Source organism: Bombina bombina, chromosome 1, assembly GCF_027579735.1.
Source record: "Bombina bombina isolate aBomBom1 chromosome 1, aBomBom1.pri, whole genome shotgun sequence".
NCBI classification, from domain to species: domain Eukaryota; kingdom Metazoa; phylum Chordata; class Amphibia; order Anura; family Bombinatoridae; genus Bombina; species Bombina bombina.
Window position 1 is genome coordinate 27,046,713 of NC_069499.1, and position 20,296 is coordinate 27,067,008.

The following is a 20,296-nucleotide window of genomic DNA, read 5'->3' on the forward strand; positions in this document are numbered from 1 at the left end:
TTCACAACCCCGACAAGTATTTTCTAAAATAAGTCATTCTAATTTCAAATTGTAAATTAATGTCACTTGTTACTCATCATTAACTATAACTGTAAAATATGGTTGAATCCAGTGCCATGTCTGACAAATCATTTTTAGTTCTTCGGTATGGCCGCTGATTTGGTAAATTGGATTGTTCTTTGCAAACCTTGACATTTTCTGCTCTGCAACCCTTACAAATCTTCTGATTGCAGAAATATATTTTCTGGTTACAGTGATACTGAACATAGACCTTTCAGAGGGTTCTTGTAATATCAGGCTTGGTTTCTATTATTCCCAGAGAACAAAGATTCCCATTTATCACTAATTCCGTACATCCGTTCAAATGTTATAACAAAAGAATAAAAGGCACGCATCCTGTTATACCCCAGCTCTGTAAACGTGAAAGAAAGTGAGTTACATGAAAAAGTTAAGTCTCTTAGAGGTTTCACAGATTAAAGTCTATCCGTATGACTAAGGGACGCTCACTGGTCATAGCCTCCATGTTCGCTGTCTCATAATAATACAGGCAAATCCACTGAGCCATTTGTGGCTTGTTATTTGTGGTTTACCGAAGGCGTAACTGGATTGCAGATCTGCTCCTGGCTAGTGGAGCGATCTCATACTATTGTGCAAGAGTTACGGCACTTTACACAACCTCTCTTCTTTTTCTTTGGGTGGAAGACTGTAAGGATGGCCTCGTCAAACACATTCTTAAGGCCCTTCTGAGTCAGGGCAGAACACTCCAAGTAGCACTGAGCCCCAATCTGCAAAAAGACAAAGCAAGACAGATGTGTGCGTTAGTGATCTGCTCAATATACAAAGTATCTTTTTTAAAACATTGACATTTTGGGACTGTTTTAGGTGTCACTGAATGGTAACATTTACCTTAAGGGGCGCCGCTGGCCTTGTTAGATAGTCACAGTCATGCACAGGATCAGGGGTACAAACAAAACCATTAAATACCAGGAAGCTATTGTCACTGAAAGTTGCACATTTTGTTGTTTGCATTTAACCCCTTAAATGCCAGAAAGGGCTATTTTTACTTTACATACCTCTCTGGCATACAAGAGGTTAGAATTGTATTGCTAAAAGCAAAATTAAAGGGGCATAAAAGTAAAAATGAATCCATAATGATGCAGAATGTACAACTGTAAAACCTTTCCATGTTACTTTTATTTTTAAACTGACCTCTTTTCTAGGTAATGTTTGTATGAAAGCATACTGATGTAGGCTCAGGAGTGTGCACGTGTCTTGTGTACTAATGTTTGTAGTACATACAGGGCCAGATTACACGTTGAACGCTTACAATGACGCGTGACAATACAGGGTTTGTTTCGGGTGTTTGCGAGTGTCGGGTTTACCGCCCTTATTACAAATTGAAAGTAAACGCGATCAATTGAGCACAATCGTGATTTACACTAAAATGATTACCGCACCCTCAGAGCTCTGGCTAACTGTTTCACAAAACAAAAAAGTGTTTAACAAACACAAATACATTATAAAGTACATGAGGTCTCAAAAAAAGAATGCAACAGGCTTTAACAGAGATACGAACATATATATGTCTAAAGGTGTATATGAATATATATATATATATATATATATATATATATATATATATATGTTTATATATGTGTACATATGTATTTATATGTGTATATATGTGTGTATATATGTATATATGTATTAATATGTGTACATATGTATTTATATGTGTATATATGTATTTATATGTGTATATATGTGTGTATATATGTATATATGTATTTATATGTGTATATATGTATTTATATGTATTTATATGTGTTTATATATGTGTACATATGTATTTATATGTGTATATATGTGTGTATATATGTATTTATATGTGTATATATGTATTTATATGTGTATATATGTATATATGTATTTATATGTGTATATATGTATTTATATGTGTGTATATATGTATGTATATGTGTACATATGTATTTATATATGTATATATGTATTTATATGTGTATATATGTATTTATATGTGTATATATGTATATATGTATTTATATGTGTATATATGTATTTATATGTGTATATGTGTGTGTATATATGTATATATGTATTTATATGTGTACATATGTATTTATATATGTATATATGTATTTAAATGTGTATATATGTGTGTATATATGTATATATGTATTTATATGTGTACATATGTATTTATATGTGTATATATGTGTATATATGTATTTATATGTGTACATATGTATTTATATGTGTATATATGTATTTACAGACATATATACACATAAATACATATGTATATATGTATTTATATGTGTATATATGTGTGTATATATGTATATATGTATTTATATGTGTATATATGTGTGTATATATGTATATATGTATTTATATGTGTACATATGTATTTATATATGTATATATGTATTTATATGTGTATATATGTATTTATATGTGTATATATGTGTGTATATATGTATATATGTATTTATATGTGTACATATGTATTTATATGTGTATATATGTATTTATATGTGTACATATGTATTTATATGTGTATATATGTATTTACAGACATATATACACATAAATACATATGTATATATGTATTTATATGTGTATATATGTGTGTGTATATATGTATATATGTATTTATATGTGTATATATGTATTTATATGTGTATATATGTGTGTATATATGTATATATGTATTTATATGTGTACATATGTATTTATATGTGTATATATGTATTTATATGTGTATATATGTGTGTATATGTGTATATATGTATATATGTGTGTATATATGTATATATGTATTTATATGTGTACATATGTATTTATATGTGTATATATGTGTGTATATGTGTATATATGTATTTATATGTGTATATATGTGTGTATATATGTATATATGTATTTATATGTGTACATATGTATTTATATGTGTATATATGTATTTATATGTGTATATATGCATTTATATGTGTACATGCAATATTCATATTTAATAAAGTGTTATACTATGTATTTACTGTAAATATTTAACTCCTATGTTCTTCCCTTATCAAAATATGTTCTATGTATTTTTAAATAGATATTCCTGTATTTATCTATACCTACATATAATTATATATATATATATAACAGTATATAACAGTATATAATAGTATATATATATATATATATATATATATATATATATATATATAGGTATAGATATACTGTATATTGTATAAAAATACCATCAGATATATGTAGAAATATGAATTTATGAATAAATAGAACATATTCTGCTATGTAAAGAACATTAGAATGTAAAACATTAATATTTTCATGTCAGGTTAGCGCACTTGAGAATATGCGATTGGGTCCAGGCGGGAGTACGGTGCTAAGTTTTTTTCTCCTCTTTTTTTGCTCTATTGACTTCTATAGGGGAATACGTTATCGTGCGGGCGATATTCTAAATTTGGCTTTTTACACGCATTGGATTATCGGGTGAGCATAACAGTTTACTTTCAGCTTGTAAAACGATGCCTTACTTCTAGCGGAGATAGCGCTCGAGCAGAAGCATTAAATACTGCTTCACTTAATCTGGTCCATAGTAGTTTTTTTCTGATTTGCAATTACAAACAAACATTGTATACTTTTTAATATACAAGGATCACTCACAGAAAATGCAGCCTAGATTAAATGGAAAAGATAAAGCTCTTCGTTTCCTATGTTATGCTGTAGAACCGCTTGATGTGAAATAAAGAAGTCTTTCTTGCACATAACATACAATTAAAGTCAGCTCATCTGGTGAAACAATGACTAGAGACATATACTGTATGTGCAGCCACCAATGACCAGCTCGCTCCTGAGCCTACCTACGTATAGCAAGCATAAAGTAAATCTGATAATAGTCTTACCGTTAACAGTCAGCTGTTGCAATCGCACATAAGGGGGATTTACTAATTACAAATTGGGTTCAAATGGGATTATTTTGTCTCCAATAATTATTTAAAATATAAGGTCATATTTTCTTAGACCCTAACCCAGCACAATGTTTTTATTTCTAAGAATATGGTCCTGATTAAATTTGTGTGAATTATCATTCTGGATTATGCTGTCACATTAGACCATTTAGTGGAATCACATCTGTATAGCATCTGTGTATATTAGAACATTGTATAAATCAGTTAGTTGTCAGATTCTGCATCGACTTCACAAATCTACAAGGTTATCCAAGACTAGCTCTGCTATATCGGCACAGTGCTCCCAAACGTACCATTTTTGCAAGTTTAATTCCTTGTTCATAAGTTATTGGTTTTTCCTTCATGTGAATTAGCCGAGCCAAGGTTTTAGGGTCATCTCGTAGATCAATCTGAAATGAAAACAAACAGAATTTGCACATTTACCTCTGTATCATTTATTGTAACAGATGTTCCATATGTTACTGCTAAAAGTACTATAGTAGAGAAAATGTTACTATTCACTTATTAACCCTCTGCTGCCTGAGAGGCCTGGAACACATTAGCATTAAAATCCAAACTGTCTATAAAGAAAATCTCACCAAACCGGAGAGTTTTAAATCATTGAACCTATAGGGCTAGATTACAAGTTTACTGGCGTGCGATAAATAACCTGCTGTTTCAAGTGGCTGGTTATTACTACCGTGAGATCGCAGTAAAATTAACCAAAAGCCAGACCCCTTGTAAAAATTTTTTATGTCCACCAATTGCCCCCCAACACATGCATGAGGTCCCTTTTTTAAAAAACAAAAAATGTAGCTTTTTTTTTTTTTTTTTAAACTGCACTAAGCAGCTTTTAGGGGTTAAAAGATCTGGGTGCAGGGTGTTTGAAAAGTGCCTTTACATTGCGGTCTATTGGGACTGCGTTCCCAGTAAATATATATGTACAGTATATGCTTATATACTTATATATTTATGTGTTAATATGTGTATATACATATTTATATTTGCTGCCTATTGCTGTGCGAGTTAACCCTTTCGCTGTGCTAGTTCTCATGCCTTGTGGAGCCTATGGAAGTGCATGCTTGTGAGCGTCATGCTTCCGTGCAATGCGAACACGATGTCTGGTTCACATTGCACCTCACTTGTAATACCAGTGCACATTTGTGTGTGCTGGTAATATTATGTTAAACGCAAATATCGCTTTTGCAGAATATATAGTTTGTGCTCAACTTGTAATCTGGCCCATAGTGAGATGGAGTAATAGACAGATGTGCAGCTTAACATGCTAATGCACAATTTAGCATGCAAATAAGCAACTTTATAGTCTAATCTGTGACTTTATGTGAGTGATGTTGCTCTTGGGTGGGCCTATCCCTGTTTTACTGTGCAGTTAGCTTACTCCCCTGTACAACAGAGTACTCAGGGCATAGGCGGCTTTACAATTAAGCCAAATAGGCAGTTGCCTAAGGCCTCACTTAAACAGGGGCCTCACAGTGTGTTTCTATCTTCATATGGGGATTTTTTTTATGTGCAGCATGTGCATGGCACGCTGATGAGTGCTCTGTGCCTGACTTTCTGCCAGTTACTACTGTTTACCCGGGGACTACATGTTCCAAAGTGCAGTGCTGCAAAAGGAGAGGTGTGACTGAGAAGTTATATTGTGCAACCTCCTATCCTGCATGTGTAAATGCCACCCCTGTTGTCTCCTTAGTGTCCAATAACATGAGTACCGTGCGGGGCAGTTATGGTGCATGTGTGAATCGCACCCAGTGACTAGACATATACAGGTGCCGTGTGATTGACAAGAGGAGAATAGGGATTAGTGTGATCAACTGAAAAACCTGAGCATGTGAGAATTAGCCACACACTAATGAGAAGCAAATAACATGGGACAGTCTGTGTGAGAGAGCATGCGACAGTCTGTGTAAGAGAGGGCATGAGACAGTCTGTGTGAGAGAGCATGAGACAGTCTGTGTGAGAGAGCATGGGACAGTCTGTGTGAGAGAGCATGAGACAGTCTGTGTGACAGAGCATGGGACAGTCTGTGTGAGAGAGCATGGGACAGTCTGTGTGAGAGAGCATGGGACAGTCTGTGTGAGAGAGCATGAGACAGTCTGTGTGACAGAGCATGGGACAGTCTGTGTGAGAGAGCATGGGACAGTCTGGGTGAGAGAGCATGAGACAGTCTGTGTGAGAGAGCATGAGACAGTCTGTGTGAGAGAGCATGGGACAGTCTGTGTGAGAGAGCATGGGACAGTCTGTGTGAGAGAGCATGAGACAGTCTGTGTGAGAGAGCATGGGACAGTCTGTGTGAGAGAGCATGAGACAGTCTGTGTGAGAGAGCATGGGACAGTCTGTGTGAGAGAGCATGGGACAGTCTGTGTGAGAGAGCATGAGACAGTCTGTGTGAGAGAGCATGAGACAGTCTGTGTGAGAGAGCATGAGACAGTCTGTGTGAGAGAGCATGAGACAGTCTGTGTGAGGGAGCATGAGACAGTCTTTGTGAGAGAGCATGGGACAGTCTGTGTGAGAGAGCATGAGACAGTCTGTGTGAGAGAACATGAGACAGTCTGTGTGAGAGAGCATGGGACAGTCTGTGTGAGAGAGCATGGGACAGTCTGTGTGGACAGGCTGTGTGAGAGAGCATGAGACAGTCTGTGTGAGAGCGCATGAGACAGTCTGTGTGAGGGAGCGCCAGAGGATAATGCTGTCTGTAGTGCTATTAGTAAATACAAAAAAAAAACAGAATTTATGTTTACCTGATAAATTACTTTCTCCAACGGTGTGTCCGGTCCACGGCGTCATCCTTACTTGTGGGATATTCTCTTCCCCAACAGGAAATGGCAAAGAGCCCAGCAAAGCTGGTCACATGATCCCTCCTAGGCTCCGCCTTCCCCAGTCATTCGACTGACGTAAAGGAGGAATATTTGCATAGGAGAAATCATATGATACCGTGGTGACTGTAGTTAGAGAAAATAAATCATCAGACCTGATTAAAAAACCAGGGCGGGCCGTGGACCGGACACACCGTTGGAGAAAGTAATTTATCAGGTAAACATAAATTCTGTTTTCTCCAACATAGGTGTGTCCGGTCCACGGCGTCATCCTTACTTGTGGGAACCAAAACCAAAGCTTTAGGACACGGATGATGGGAGGGAGCAAATCAGGTCACCTAGATGGAAGGCACCACGGCTTGCAAAACCTTTCTCCCAAAAATAGCCTCAGAAGAAGCAAAAGTATCAAATTTGTAAAATTTGGTAAAAGTGTGCAGTGAAGACCAAGTCGCTGCCTTACATATCTGATCAACAGAAGCCTTGTTCTTGAAGGCCCATGTGGAAGCCACGGCCCTAGTGGAATGAGCTGTGATTCTTTCAGGAGGCTGCCGTCCGGCAGTCTCATAAGCCAATCTGATGATGCTTTTAAGCCAAAAAGAGAGAGAGGTAGAAGTTGCTTTTTGACCTCTCCTTTTACCAGAATAAACAACAAACAAGGAAGATGTTTGTCTGAAATCCTTTGTAGCCTCTAAATAGAATTTTAGAGCACGAACTACATCCAAATTGTGCAACAAACGTTCCTTCTTTGAAACTGGATTCGGACACAAAGAAGGCACGACTATCTCCTGGTTAATATTTTTGTTAGAAACAACTTTCGGAAGAAAACCAGGTTTAGTACGCAAAACCACCTTATCTGCATGGAACACCAGATAAGGAGGAGAACACTGCAGAGCAGATAACTCTGAAACTCTTCTAGCAGAAGAAATTGCAACCAAAAACAAAACTTTCCAAGATAATAACTTGATATCAACGGAATGTAGGGGTTCAAACGGAACCCCCTGAAGAACTGAAAGAACTAAATTGAGACTCCAAGGAGGAGTCAAAGGTTTGTAAACAGGCTTGATTCTAACCAGAGCCTGAACAAAAGCTTGAACATCTGGCACAGCCGCCAGCTTTTTGTGAAGTAAAACAGATAAAGCAGAAATCTGTCCCTTCAAAGAACTTGCAGATAATCCTTTCTCCAAACCTTCTTGAAGAAAGGATAGAATCTTAGGAATTTTTATCTTGTTCCATGGGAATCCTTTAGATTCACACCAACAGATATATTTTTTCCATATTTTATGGTAGATTTTTCTAGTTACAGGCTTTCTGGCCTGAACAAGAGTATCAATGACAGAATCTGAGAACCCTCGCTTTGATAAAATCAAGCGTTCAATCTCCAAGCAGTCAGTTGGAGTGAGGCCAGATTCGGATGTTCGAACGGGCCTTGAACAAGAAGGTCCTGTCTCAAAGGTAGCTTCCATGGTGGAGCCGATGACATATTCACCAGATCTGCATACCAAGTCCTGCGTGGCCACGCAGGAGCTATCAAGATCACCGATACCCTCTCCTGTTTGATCCTGGCTACCAGCCTGGGAATGAGAGGAAACGGTGGGAACACATAAGCTAGGTTGAAGCTCCAAGGTGCTACTAGTGCATCCACTAGAGTCGCCTTGGGATCCCTGGATCTGGACCCGTAGCAAGGAACCTTGAAGTTCTGACGAGACGCCATCAGATCCATGTCTGGAATGCCCCACAATTGAATTATTTGGGCAAAGATTTCCGGATGGAGTTCCCACTCCCCCGGATGAAATGTCTGACGACTCAGAAAATCCGCTTCCCAATTTTCCACTCCTGGGATGTGGATTGCAGACAAGTGGCAGGAGTGAGTCTCCGCCCATTGAATGATTTTGGTCACTTCTTCCATCGCCAGGGAACTCCTTGTTCCCCCCTGATGGTTGATATACGCAACAGTCGTCATGTTGTCTGATTGAAACCGTATGAATTTGGCCTTTGCTAGCTGAGGCCAAGCCTTGAGAGCATTGAATATCGCTCTCAGTTCCAGAATATTTATCGGGAGAAGAGATTCTTCCCGAGACCAAAGACCCTGAGCTTTCAGGGGTTCCCAGACCGCGCCCCAGCCCACCAGACTGGCGTCGGTCGTGACAATGACCCACTCTGGTCTGCGGAAGCTCATCCCTTGTGACAGGTTGTCCAGGGTCAGCCACCAACGGAGTGAATCTCTGGTCCTCTGATCTACTTGTATCGTCGGAGACAAGTCTGTATAATCCCCATTCCACTGACTGAGCATGCACAGTTGTAATGGTCTTAGATGAATTTGCGCAAAAGGAACTATGTCCATTGCCGCGACCATCAACCCTATTACTTCCATGCACTGCGCTATGGAAGGAAGAAGAACAGAATGAAGTACTTGACAAGAGCTTAGAAGTTTTGATTTTCTGGCCTCTGTCAGAAAAATCCTCATTTCTAAGGAGTCTATTATTGTTCCCAAGAAGGGAACTCTTGTTGACGGAGATAGAGAACTTTTTTCTACGTTCACTTTCCACCCGTGAGATCTGAGAAAGGCCAGGACAATGTCCGTATGAGCCTTTGCTTGTGGTAGAGACGACGCTTGAATCAGTATGTCGTCCAAGTAAGGTACTACTGCAATGCCCCTTGGTCTTAGCACCGCTAGAAGGGACCCTAGTACCTTTGTGAAAATTCTTGGAGCAGTGGCTAATCCAAATGGAAGTGCCACAAACTGGTAATGCTTGTCCAGAAAGGCGAACCTTAGGAACCGATGATGTTCCTTGTGGATAGGAATATGTAGATACGCATCCTTTAAATCCACCGTGGTCATGAATTGACCTTCCTGGATGGTAGGAAGAATTGTCCGAATGGTTTCCATTTTGAACGATGGAACCTTGAGAAATTTGTTTAGGATCTTGAGATCTAAGATTGGTCTGAATGTTCCCTCTTTTTTGGGAACTATGAACAGATTGGAGTAGAATCCCATCCCTTGTTCTCCTAATGGAACCGGATGAATCACTCCCATTTTTAACAGGTCTTCTACACAATGTAAGAATGCCTGTCTTTTTATGTGGTCTGAAGACAATTGAGACCTGTGGAACCTCCCCCTTGGGGGTAGCTCCTTGAATTCCAGAAGATAACCTTGGGAGACTATTTCTAGCGCCCAAGGATCCAGAACATCTCTTGCCCAAGCCTGAGCGAAGAGAGAAAGTCTGCCCCCCACCAGATCCGGTCCCGGATCGGGGGCCAACATCTCATGCTGTCTTGGTAGCCGTGGCAGGTTTCTTAGCCTGCTTACCTTTGTTCCAGCCTTGCATTGGCCTCCAGGCTGGCTTGGTTTGAGAAGTATTACCCTCTTGCTTAGAGGATGTAGAACTTGAGGCTGGTCCGTTTCTGCGAAAGGGACGAAAATTTGGTTTATTTTTAGCCTTAAAAGACCTATCCTGAGGAAGGGCGTGGCCCTTACCCCCAGTGATATCTGAAATAATCTCTTTCAAGTCAGGGCCAAACAGCGTTTTCCCCTTGAAAGGTATGTTAAGCAATTTGTTCTTGGAAGACGCATCCGCTGACCAAGATTTTAGCCAAAGCGCTCTGCGCGCCACAATAGCAAACCCTGAATTTTTCGCCGCTAATCTAGCTAATTGCAAAGTGGCGTCTAAAGTAAAAGAGTTAGCCAATTTAAGAGCGTGAACTCTGTCCATAATCTCCTCATAAGAAGAATCTTTATCGAGCGACTTTTCTAGTTCATCGAACCAGAAACACGCTGCTGTAGTGACAGGAACAATGCATGAAATTGGTTGTAGAAGGTAACCTTGCTGAACAAACATCTTTTTAAGCAAACCCTCTAATTTTTTATCCATAGGATCTTTGAAAGCCCAACTATCTTCTATAGGGATAGTAGTGCGTTTGTTTAGAGTAGAAACCGCCCCCTCGACCTTGGGGACTGTCTGCCATAAGTCCTTTCTGGGGTCGACCATAGGAAACAATTTCTTAAATATAGGGGGAGGGACAAAAAGGTATGCCGGGCCTTTCCCATTCTTTGTTTACAATGTCCGCCACCCGCTTGGGTATAGGAAAAGCTTCGGGGGGCCCCGGGACCTCTAGGAGCTTGTCCATCTTACATAATTTCTCTGGAATGAACAAATTGTCACAATCATCCAGAGTAGACAACACCTCCTTAAGCAGAGCGCGGAGATGTTCCAATTTAAATTTGAATGTAATCACATCAGGTTCAGCTTGTTGAGAAATTTTCCCTGAATCTGAAATTTCTCCCTCAGACAAAACCTCCCTGGCCCCCTCAGACTGGTGTAGGGGCATGTCAGAACCATTATCATCAGCGTCCATATGCTCTTCAGTATTTTCTAAAACAGAGCAGTCGCGCTTTCGCTGATAAGTGGGCATTTTGGCTAAAATGTTTTTGATAGAATTATCCATTACAGCCGTTAATTGTTGCATAGTAAGGAGTATTGGCGCACTAGATGTACTAGGGGCCTCCTGTGTGGGCAAGACTGGTGTAGACGAAGGAGGGGATGATGCAGTACCATGCTTACTCCCCTCACTTGAGGAATCATCTTGGGCATCATTTTCTCTAAATTGTTTGTCACATACATCACATCTATTTAAATGAGAAGGAACCTTGGCTTCCTCACATACAGAACATAGTCTATCTGATAGTTCAGACATGTTAAACAGGCATAAACTTGATAACAAAGTACAAAAAACGTTTTAAAATAAAACCGTTACTGTCACTTTAAATTTTAAACTGAACACACTTTATTACTGAATATGTGAAAAAGTATGAAGGAATTGTTCAAAATTCACCAAAATTTCACTACAGTGTCTTAAAGCCTTAAAAGTATTGCACACCAAATTTGAAAGCTTTAACTCTTAAAATAACGGAACCGGAGCCGTTTTTACATTTAACCCCTATACAGTCCCTGGTATCTGCTTTGCTGAGACCCAACCAAGCCCAGAGGGGAATACGATACCAAATGACGCCTTCAGTAAGCTTTTTCTATGTATCTGAGCTCCTCACACATGCATCTGCATGCCTTGCTTCCCAAAAACAACTGCGCATTAATGGCGCGAAAATGAGGCTCTGCCTATGATTAGAGAAGGCCCCCAGTGAAAAAGGTTTCCAATACAGTGCCTGCCGTTTCTTTAACATAATTCCCAAGAATAAAATAACTCCTCAAAGCTATAAACTATTAAAAATGCTTATAAATCAATCGTTTTAGCCCAGAAAAATGTCTACCAGTCTTTAAAGCCCTTGTGAAGCCCTTTATTCTTATTTAATAAAAATGGCTTACCGGATCCCATAGGGAAAATGACAGCTTCCAGCATTACCAAGTCTTGTTAGAAATGTGTCATACCTCAAGCAGCAAAAGTCTGCTCACTGTTTCCCCCAACTGAAGTTAATTCCTCTCAACAGTCCTGTGTGGAAACAGCCATCGATTTTAGTAACGGTTGCTAAAATCATTTTCCTCTTACAAACAGAAATCTTCATCTCTTTTCTGTTTCAGAGTAAATAGTACATACCAGCACTATTTTAAAATAACAAACTCTTGATTGAAGAATAAAAACTACATTTAAACACCAAAAAACTCTAAGCCATCTCCGTGGAGATGTTGCCTGTGCAACGGCAAAGAGAATGACTGGGGAAGGCGGAGCCTAGGAGGGATCATGTGACCAGCTTTGCTGGGCTCTTTGCAATTTCCTGTTGGGGAAGAGAATATCCCACAAGTAAGGATGACGCCGTGGACCGGACACACCTATGTTGGAGAAATATACCTGGTTTGCTATGATCTTCCTTACTAACTACATTCTCTGTCTGCACTATCCCCTTCTTTCTCTCTTTCTATCCTCGCTCTATCACTTCGCCCTCTCTTTTTCTACCCCTTTCCTTTTTCTCCTTTTCTCTCTCCCTTCTCTCTCTTTCTATTCATTCTATCTGACTCTCTCCACTCCCTCCTTCCTTCCCTTTAATCTCTCTTTTTATGCCCTCCTTTATCTCTGTCTGCCCATCTCTAGTCTATAAACACTCTCTCCCCTCTCTCTCCCCTCTCTTCAGTCTTCCTTCTCTCTCTCCCCCTCTCTATTCTCTCTCTCTCTCCCCTCTCTTCAGTCTTCCTTCTCTCTCCCCTCTCTCACTCTCTCTATTCCCTCTCTCTCTCTGCCCGTTCTCCCTTCTTTCTTTTCTCTCTCCCCTCTCTTCAGTCTTCCTTCTATCTCCCCTCTCTCACTCTCTCCCCCTCTCTAGTCTCTCTCTCTCTCCCCTCTCTTCAGTCTTCCTTCTCGCTCCCCTCTCTCACTCTCTCCCCCTCTCTAGTCTCTCTCTCTCCCCTCTCTTCAGTCTTCCTTCTCGCTCCCCTCTCTCACTCTCTCCCCCTCTCTAGTCTCTCTCTCCCCTCTCTTCAGTCTTCCTTCTCTCTCCCCTCTCTCACTCTCTCCCCCTCTCTCTATTCCCCCTCTCTCTCTGTCCGTTCTCCCTTCTTTCTTTTCTCTCTCTCCTCTTCTATACTTTTTCTCTCCTTCTTCCAGCTCCCTTTTCACTCTCCCTCATTTCTCCCTACTCTCTTCTTCTCTATTCTTTCACTTCTCTCTCTCTCTCTGTCTCTCTCCCCCATCCTCTCCTCTTTCTATCTTTGTACTTTATCTTTTCATAATATCCTCCTTTATTTCTCTCTTATTCTCTCTATTTTCTGTCTCTTCTCCCTTTTCTCTCTCTCATCTTTTCTGTCTCTCTACTCTCTGTTCTCTCTTATTTATTTCTCTTCTCACTTTCACTCCTCTCTTCCATTCTCGCTTTTCTATTTCCTTTCTCTTTTCTTCTCTCTTTCTCTTTACTTTCTCTCCCCTAGTAACGTTTCTCTCTATATCTTTCACTATTCTTTTTCCTCTCTCTTCATTCTCCTTCTTTCCCCAATCGCCAATTTACCTCACCTCTTGCTTTCTCCTTTCTTTACCCTCTCTATTCACTCTTCATTTTCTCTCTTTCTACCTTTTCGCTCTACTAGGTCAGCAAAATCCAGAGCAATTCATATTCAGATTTATTTGGTTCAGTTTTGCATTTTGTTTTGTGTCGAGGGACTTCATATTGAGCCTTGCCTAAGGCCCAGTAACTCTTGCGCTGCCTCTGACTCAGGGGCAATGATGATAATAATAATAATAATAATAGTTTACTTTTATTATTATTATTATTATTATTATTATTATTATTATTATTATTATTAATTGAGTGCAATCATACTCCAGAATACTACACAAGGCGTTTCCCAACATTGTGCTGTTTAAATCTGGGATAAGGAACCTGTGTGTTCTGATTTGTTCTGAGACAGCACAACAAAATGTATATAAAGTATTTATTGCAGATCTTTTGCAAAGTGAAACACTATGCATTAATACAAAATATTTTATGTCTCTAACTGTGTTTGTTTTGATAGTTTATGAAACATAACAGTTCGTAATGACAATGAAAGATAATGTATATTTATTAATCTTATTTAATTCATGTGAAGCCTTAAGGGATTATTTTTTATTGTTCCTGAAAAGGAGCCAAGTGCACTATTTCCAAATGTCACACATATTATTTATTTGCACCTGCCCAATAAATTATTTCAGAATATTTTCAAATTAAGCATATCTGTACCTGGGTTCCTATAAGGACATAGGGCACATTTGGCATCCGTGCTCTGACTTCTGATACCCATTCTTCCTGGACATTGTGGTAAGATGCAGGGTTGACAACAGAGAAACAGATAAGGAACACGTCCGTGTTGGGGTATGAGAAGGGTCTGAGCTGATCGTAGTCTTCCTGAATATGACAAAACATGACAAGAATAGGACATTAAAACAACATGTAATAGGCTCAGCAATACACTGAAAATAATGAGGTTGTGAATAAGCACCGAGTGGAACTTGTGTCAGATGAAAGTTGGGACGGAGAAAAATCTTCTCTAAATGCAAGCTGGTTGTAAAGTTATCTTTGTAAAGCACTTGGCTAGCACAGTACGCTGAAGTCATTAAAGAAAACAAAAAAAGTTAAACTCAGCTAGTCAAATCAAGATGACTTCACAGCTAGTTGGGGATCTGAAGTCACATATACTAAACAGGCTGACTTGCTGCAGCTAGAACTTAAAGGCACGGCCGGCTCAACCATGGGACCAAGTGGGTACAACAGACCCAGGCAGCACTTGACAAGGGGCCGCACTTCAGTGACTGTCAAACCCAGACCACTCCTGTCCACTGTCTCTGGGAGGGGGGGGGGGAGTTACAGACTCCCGGCACAAATAAGCTCTCCATGACAAAGACACAGAACAGTCTGGGACGACATTCAAGGTGGGACAAGTGCGTCTCTTACCTAACTTCCTTCCTACTTATTGCGCAATCGTGCATACGCATTGGTTGCATGCAGGTAGGAAGGCTTATAAAGTTTAGTGGCCAGTCTAGCAGGTTGATATGCTAATCAGTAATGTTACTATTGGGGGGGGGGGGGTCATAGCATTCTCGGACCCAGGCAGCACAATATCTTAAGCTGGACCTGCTTAAAATACCCCTAAACACAGTATAATGGCATAATCCATAAGCGCATAATAAAAAGACAATGCAAAAGCACTTAGAATTTCAAATGAGTAGCAGATCTCTTTCAGACAAATTTTAAAGTTAGTTATATTTTCCCACACAACGCATCATGTGACAGCCATCAGCTAATCACAAAATGCATATACATATATACTGTGAATCTTGGACATCCTCAGTAGGAGTGGGTGCCTCATAAAGTGTGCATATAAAGAGATTGTGTACACTTAAATAATGGAAATGAATTGGAAAGTTGTTTAAACTTGTGTGCTCTATCTGAATAAAGAAAGTTTCATTTTGACTAGATTGTCCCTTTATAGGGGCATGTGAGTGAAAAGGATACTCTTATTCAGATAGAGCAGGCAAAGCAATCCAGTTTAATTATGCTATCAAATTGACATATTTGTTAAAACATAGCCTCTTTCCATGAGAACATAGTGACATGTGATGTGGGCGTGTCATGGCTGAAAAAACTGCTGCCATATAGTGTGCAAGATGTGTATGTTCCTGAGCATACCTAGGTATTCTGCTATCATAGAAAGGAACTATGTTTCAAAGGAAGCCAAGATATTTTTTTAATTGTAGGCTCTATCTAAATCATTAAAACTTTATTTTGACTTTCATGCTGCTTTAAGGGCTTAACCATGGCAATGTGAACACATGTTTTTAAAGGGATAGGGAGCAAACAAATGAAATATGCAACAATAGAAATGTTAAATAAGCTAATTCTAATAAATACAGAGAACTTGTCCCCTCCTGCCCACTCCAGATGCACATAACCTAACCATAAAATACCTCAGATGTGAGATGTTTAGCTGACACCAGTCAGCTAAACATCTCAATGTGTTATTGATCAAAAACAGTTTACTATCAAGTAGGTAATTGGCATATCTCCAAATGAAAATGTCCACCGTGTAATATTCAGTATTGTAAACTTGGTTTTCTTCCCAGTAGATTATATAGTCAGCCTGTCATGCTGTGTTGTTATATAGTCAGCCTGTCATTCTGTATTGGTATATAGTCAGCCTGTCATTCTGTATTGTTATATAGTCAGCCTGTCATTCTGTATTGTTATATAGTCAGCCTGTCATTCTGTATTGGTATATAATCAGCCTGTCATTCTGTATTGTTATATAGTCAGCCTGTCATTCTGTATTGTTATATAGTCAGCCTGTCATTCTGTATTGTTATATAGTCAGCCTGTCATTCGGTATTGTTATATAGTCAGCCTGTCATTCTGTATTGTTATATAGTCAGCCTGTCATTCTGTATTGGTATATAGTAAGCCTGTCATTCTGTATTGTTATATAGTCAGCCTGTCATTCTGTATTGGTATATAGTCAGCCTGTCATTCTGTATTGGTATATAGTCAGCCTGTCATTCTGTATTGGTTTATAGTCAGCCTGTCATTCTGTATTGGTATATAGTCAGCCTGTCATTCTGTATTGGTATATAGTCAGCCTGTCATTCTGTATTGTTATATAGTCAGCCTGTCATTCTGTATTGGTATATAGTCAGCCTGTCATTCTGTATTGTTATATAGTCAGCCTGTCATTCTGTATTGGTATATAGTCAGCCTGTCATTCTGTATTGTTATATAGTCAGCCTCTCATTCTGTATTGTTATATAGTCAGCCTGTCATTCTGTATTGGTATATAGTCAGCCTGCCATTCTGTACTGGTATATAGTCAGCCTGTCATTCTGTATTTTTTATATAGTCAGCCTGTCATTCTGTATTGGTATATAGTCAGCCTGTCATTCTGTATTGGTATATAGTCAGCCTGTCATTCTGTATTGTTATATAGTCAGCCTGTCATTCTGTATTGTTATATAGTCAGCCTGTCATTCTGTATTGGTATATAGTCAGCCTGCCATTCTGTATTGTTATATAGTCAGCCTGTCATTCTGTATTGTTATATAGTCAGCCTGTCATTCTGTATTGGTATATAGTCAGCCTGTCATTCTGTATTGTTATATAGTCAGCCTGTCATTCTGTATTGTTATATAGTCAGCCTGTCATTCTGTATTGGTATATAGTCAGCCTGTCATTCTGTATTGTTATATAGTCAGCCTGTCATTCTGTATTAGTATATAGTCAGCCTGTCATTCTGTATTGGTATATAGTCAGCCTGTCATGCTGTGTTGTTATATAGTCAGCCTGTCATTCTGTATTGTTATATAGTCAGCCTGTCATTCTGTATTGTTACATAGTCAGCCTGTCATTCTGTATTGGTATATAGTCAGCCTGTCATTCTGTATTGTTACATAGTCAGCCTGTCATTCTGTATTGGTATATAGTCAGCCTGTCATTCTGTATTGTTACATAGTCAGCCTGTCATTCTGTATTGTTACATAGTCAGCCTGTCATTCTGTATTGTTATATAGTCAGCCTGTCATGCTGTGTTGTTATATAGTCAGCCTGTCATTCTGTATTGTTATATAGTCAGCCTGTCATTCTGTATTGTTATATAGTCAGCCTGTCATTCTGTATTGTTACATAGTCAGCCTGTCATTCTGTATTGGTATATAGTCAGCCTGTCATTCTGTATTGTTATATAGTCAGCCTGTCATTCTGTATTGTTATATAGTCAGCCTGTCGTTCTGTATTGGTATATAGTCAGCCTGTCATTCTGTATTGGTATATAGTCAGCCTGTCATTCTGTATTGGTATATAGTCAGCCTGTCATTCTGTATTGTTATATAGTCAGCCTGTCATTCTGTATTGTTACATAGTCAGCCTGTAATTCTGTATTGTTACATAGTCAGCCTGTCATTCTGTATTGTTATATAGTCAGCCTGTCATTCTGTATTGTTACATAGTCAGCCTGTCATTCTGTATTGTTATATAGTCAGCCTGTCATGCTGTGTTGGTATATAGTCAGCCTGTCATTCTGTATTGGTATATAGTCAGCCTGTCATTCTGTATTGGTATATAGTCAGCCTGTCATTCTGTATTGTTATATAGTCAGCCTGTCATTCTGTGTTGGTATATAGTCAGCCTGTCATTCTGTATTGTTATATAGTCAGCCTGTCATTCTGTATTGGTATATAGTCAGCCTGTCATTCTGTATTGTTATATAGTCAGCCTGTCATTCTGTATTGTTATATAGTCAGCCTGTCATTGTGTATTGGTATATAGTCAGCCTGTCATTCTGTATTGTTATATAGTCAGCCTGTCATTCTGTATTGTTACATAGTCAGCCTGTCATTCTGTATTGGTATATAGTCAGCCTGTCATTCTGTATTGGTATATAGTCAGCCTGTCATTCTGTATTGGTATATAGTCAGCCTGTCATTCTGTATTGTTATATAGTCAGCCTGTCATTCTGTATTGTTACATAGTCAGCCTGTAATTCTGTATTGTTACATAGTCAGCCTGTCATTCTGTGTTGTTATATAGTCAGCCTGTCATTCTGTATTGTTACATAGTCAGCCTGTCATTCTGTATTGTTATATAGTCAGCCTGTCATGCTGTGTTGGTATATAGTCAGCCTGTCATTCTGTATTGGTATATAGTCAGCCTGTCATTCTGTATTGGTATATAGTCAGCCTGTCATTCTGTATTGGTATATAGTCAGCCTGTCATTCTGTATTGTTATATAGTCAGCCTGTCATTCTGTGTTGGTATATAGTCAGCCTGTCATTCTGTATTGTTATATAGTCAGCCTGTCATTCTGTATTGTTATATAGTCAGCCTGTCATGCTGTGTTGTTATATAGTCAGCCTGTCATTCTGTATTATTACATAGTCAGCCTGTCATTCTGTATTGTTACATAGTCAGCCTGTCATTCTGTATTGTTATATAGTCAGCCTGTCATGCTGTGTTGGTATATAGTCAGCCTGTCATTCTGTGTTGGTATATAGTCAGCCTGTCATTCTGTATTGTTATATAGTCAGCCTGTCATTCTGTATTGGTATATAGTCAGCCTGTCATTCTGTATTGTTATATAGTCAGCCTGTCATTCTGTATTGTTATATAGTCAGCCTGTCATTCTGTATTGTTATATAGTCAGCCTGTCATTCTGTATTGTTATATAGTCAGCCTGTCATTCTGTATTGTTATATAGTCAGCCTGTCATGCTGTGTTGGTATATAGTCAGCCTTTCATTCTCTATTGTTATATAGTCAGCCTGTCATTCTGTATTGGTATATAGTCAGCCTGTCATTCTGTATTGTTACATAGTCAGCCTGTCATTCTGTATTGTTATATAGTCAGCCTGTCATTCTGTATTGTTATATAGCCAGCCTGTCATTCTGTATTGTTATATAGTCAGCCTGTCATGCTGTGTTGGTATATAGTCAGCCTGTCATTCTGTGTTGGTATATAGTCAGCCTGTCATTCTGTATTGTTATATAGTCAGCCTTTCATTCTCTATTGTTATATAGTCAGCCTGTCATTCTGTATTGGTATATAGTCAGCCTTTCATTCTCTATTGTTATATAGTCAGCCTGTCATTCTGTATTGGTATATAGTCAGCCTTTCATTCTCTGTTGTTATATAGTCAGCCTGTCATTCTGTACTGTTATATAGTCAGCCTTTCATTCTCTATTGTTATATAGTCAGCCTGTCATTCTGTATTGGTATATAGTCAGTCTTTCATTCTGTATTGGTATATAGTCAGCCTGTCATTCTGTATTGGTATATAGTCAACCTGTCATGCTGTATTGGTATATAGTCAGCCTGTCATTCTGTATTGGTATATAGTCAGCCTGTCATTCTGTATTGGTATATAGTCAGCCTGTCATTCTGTGTTGGTATATAGTCAGCCTTTCATTCTCTATTGTTATATAGTCAGCCTGTCATTCTGTGTTGTTATATAGTCAGCCTGTCATTCTGTATTGGTATATAGTCAGCCTGTCATTCTGTATTGTTATATAGTCAGCCTGTCATTCTGT

At 38.8% G+C, this 20,296-nt stretch overlaps 1 protein-coding gene across 1 annotated transcript in view; it reads right to left on the minus strand.

Annotated features, from left to right (window-relative positions):
- The window catches only part of RHOJ (ras homolog family member J), a 228,066-nt gene that overhangs the window by 595 nt on the left and 207,175 nt on the right, over positions 1–20,296 (minus strand). Inside the window, exons 3-5 of the mRNA XM_053697285.1 lie at positions 14,472–14,636; positions 4,295–4,390; positions 1–785 (exon numbers count right to left, since the gene is read on the minus strand). The exon at positions 1–785 is cut by the window's left edge and continues 595 nt beyond it. Of these exons, the coding sequence (XP_053553260.1) occupies positions 639–785; positions 4,295–4,390; positions 14,472–14,636 (408 nt within the window). The 3' untranslated portion in view covers positions 1–638. The remainder of the gene's footprint in view (positions 786–4,294; positions 4,391–14,471; positions 14,637–20,296) is intronic.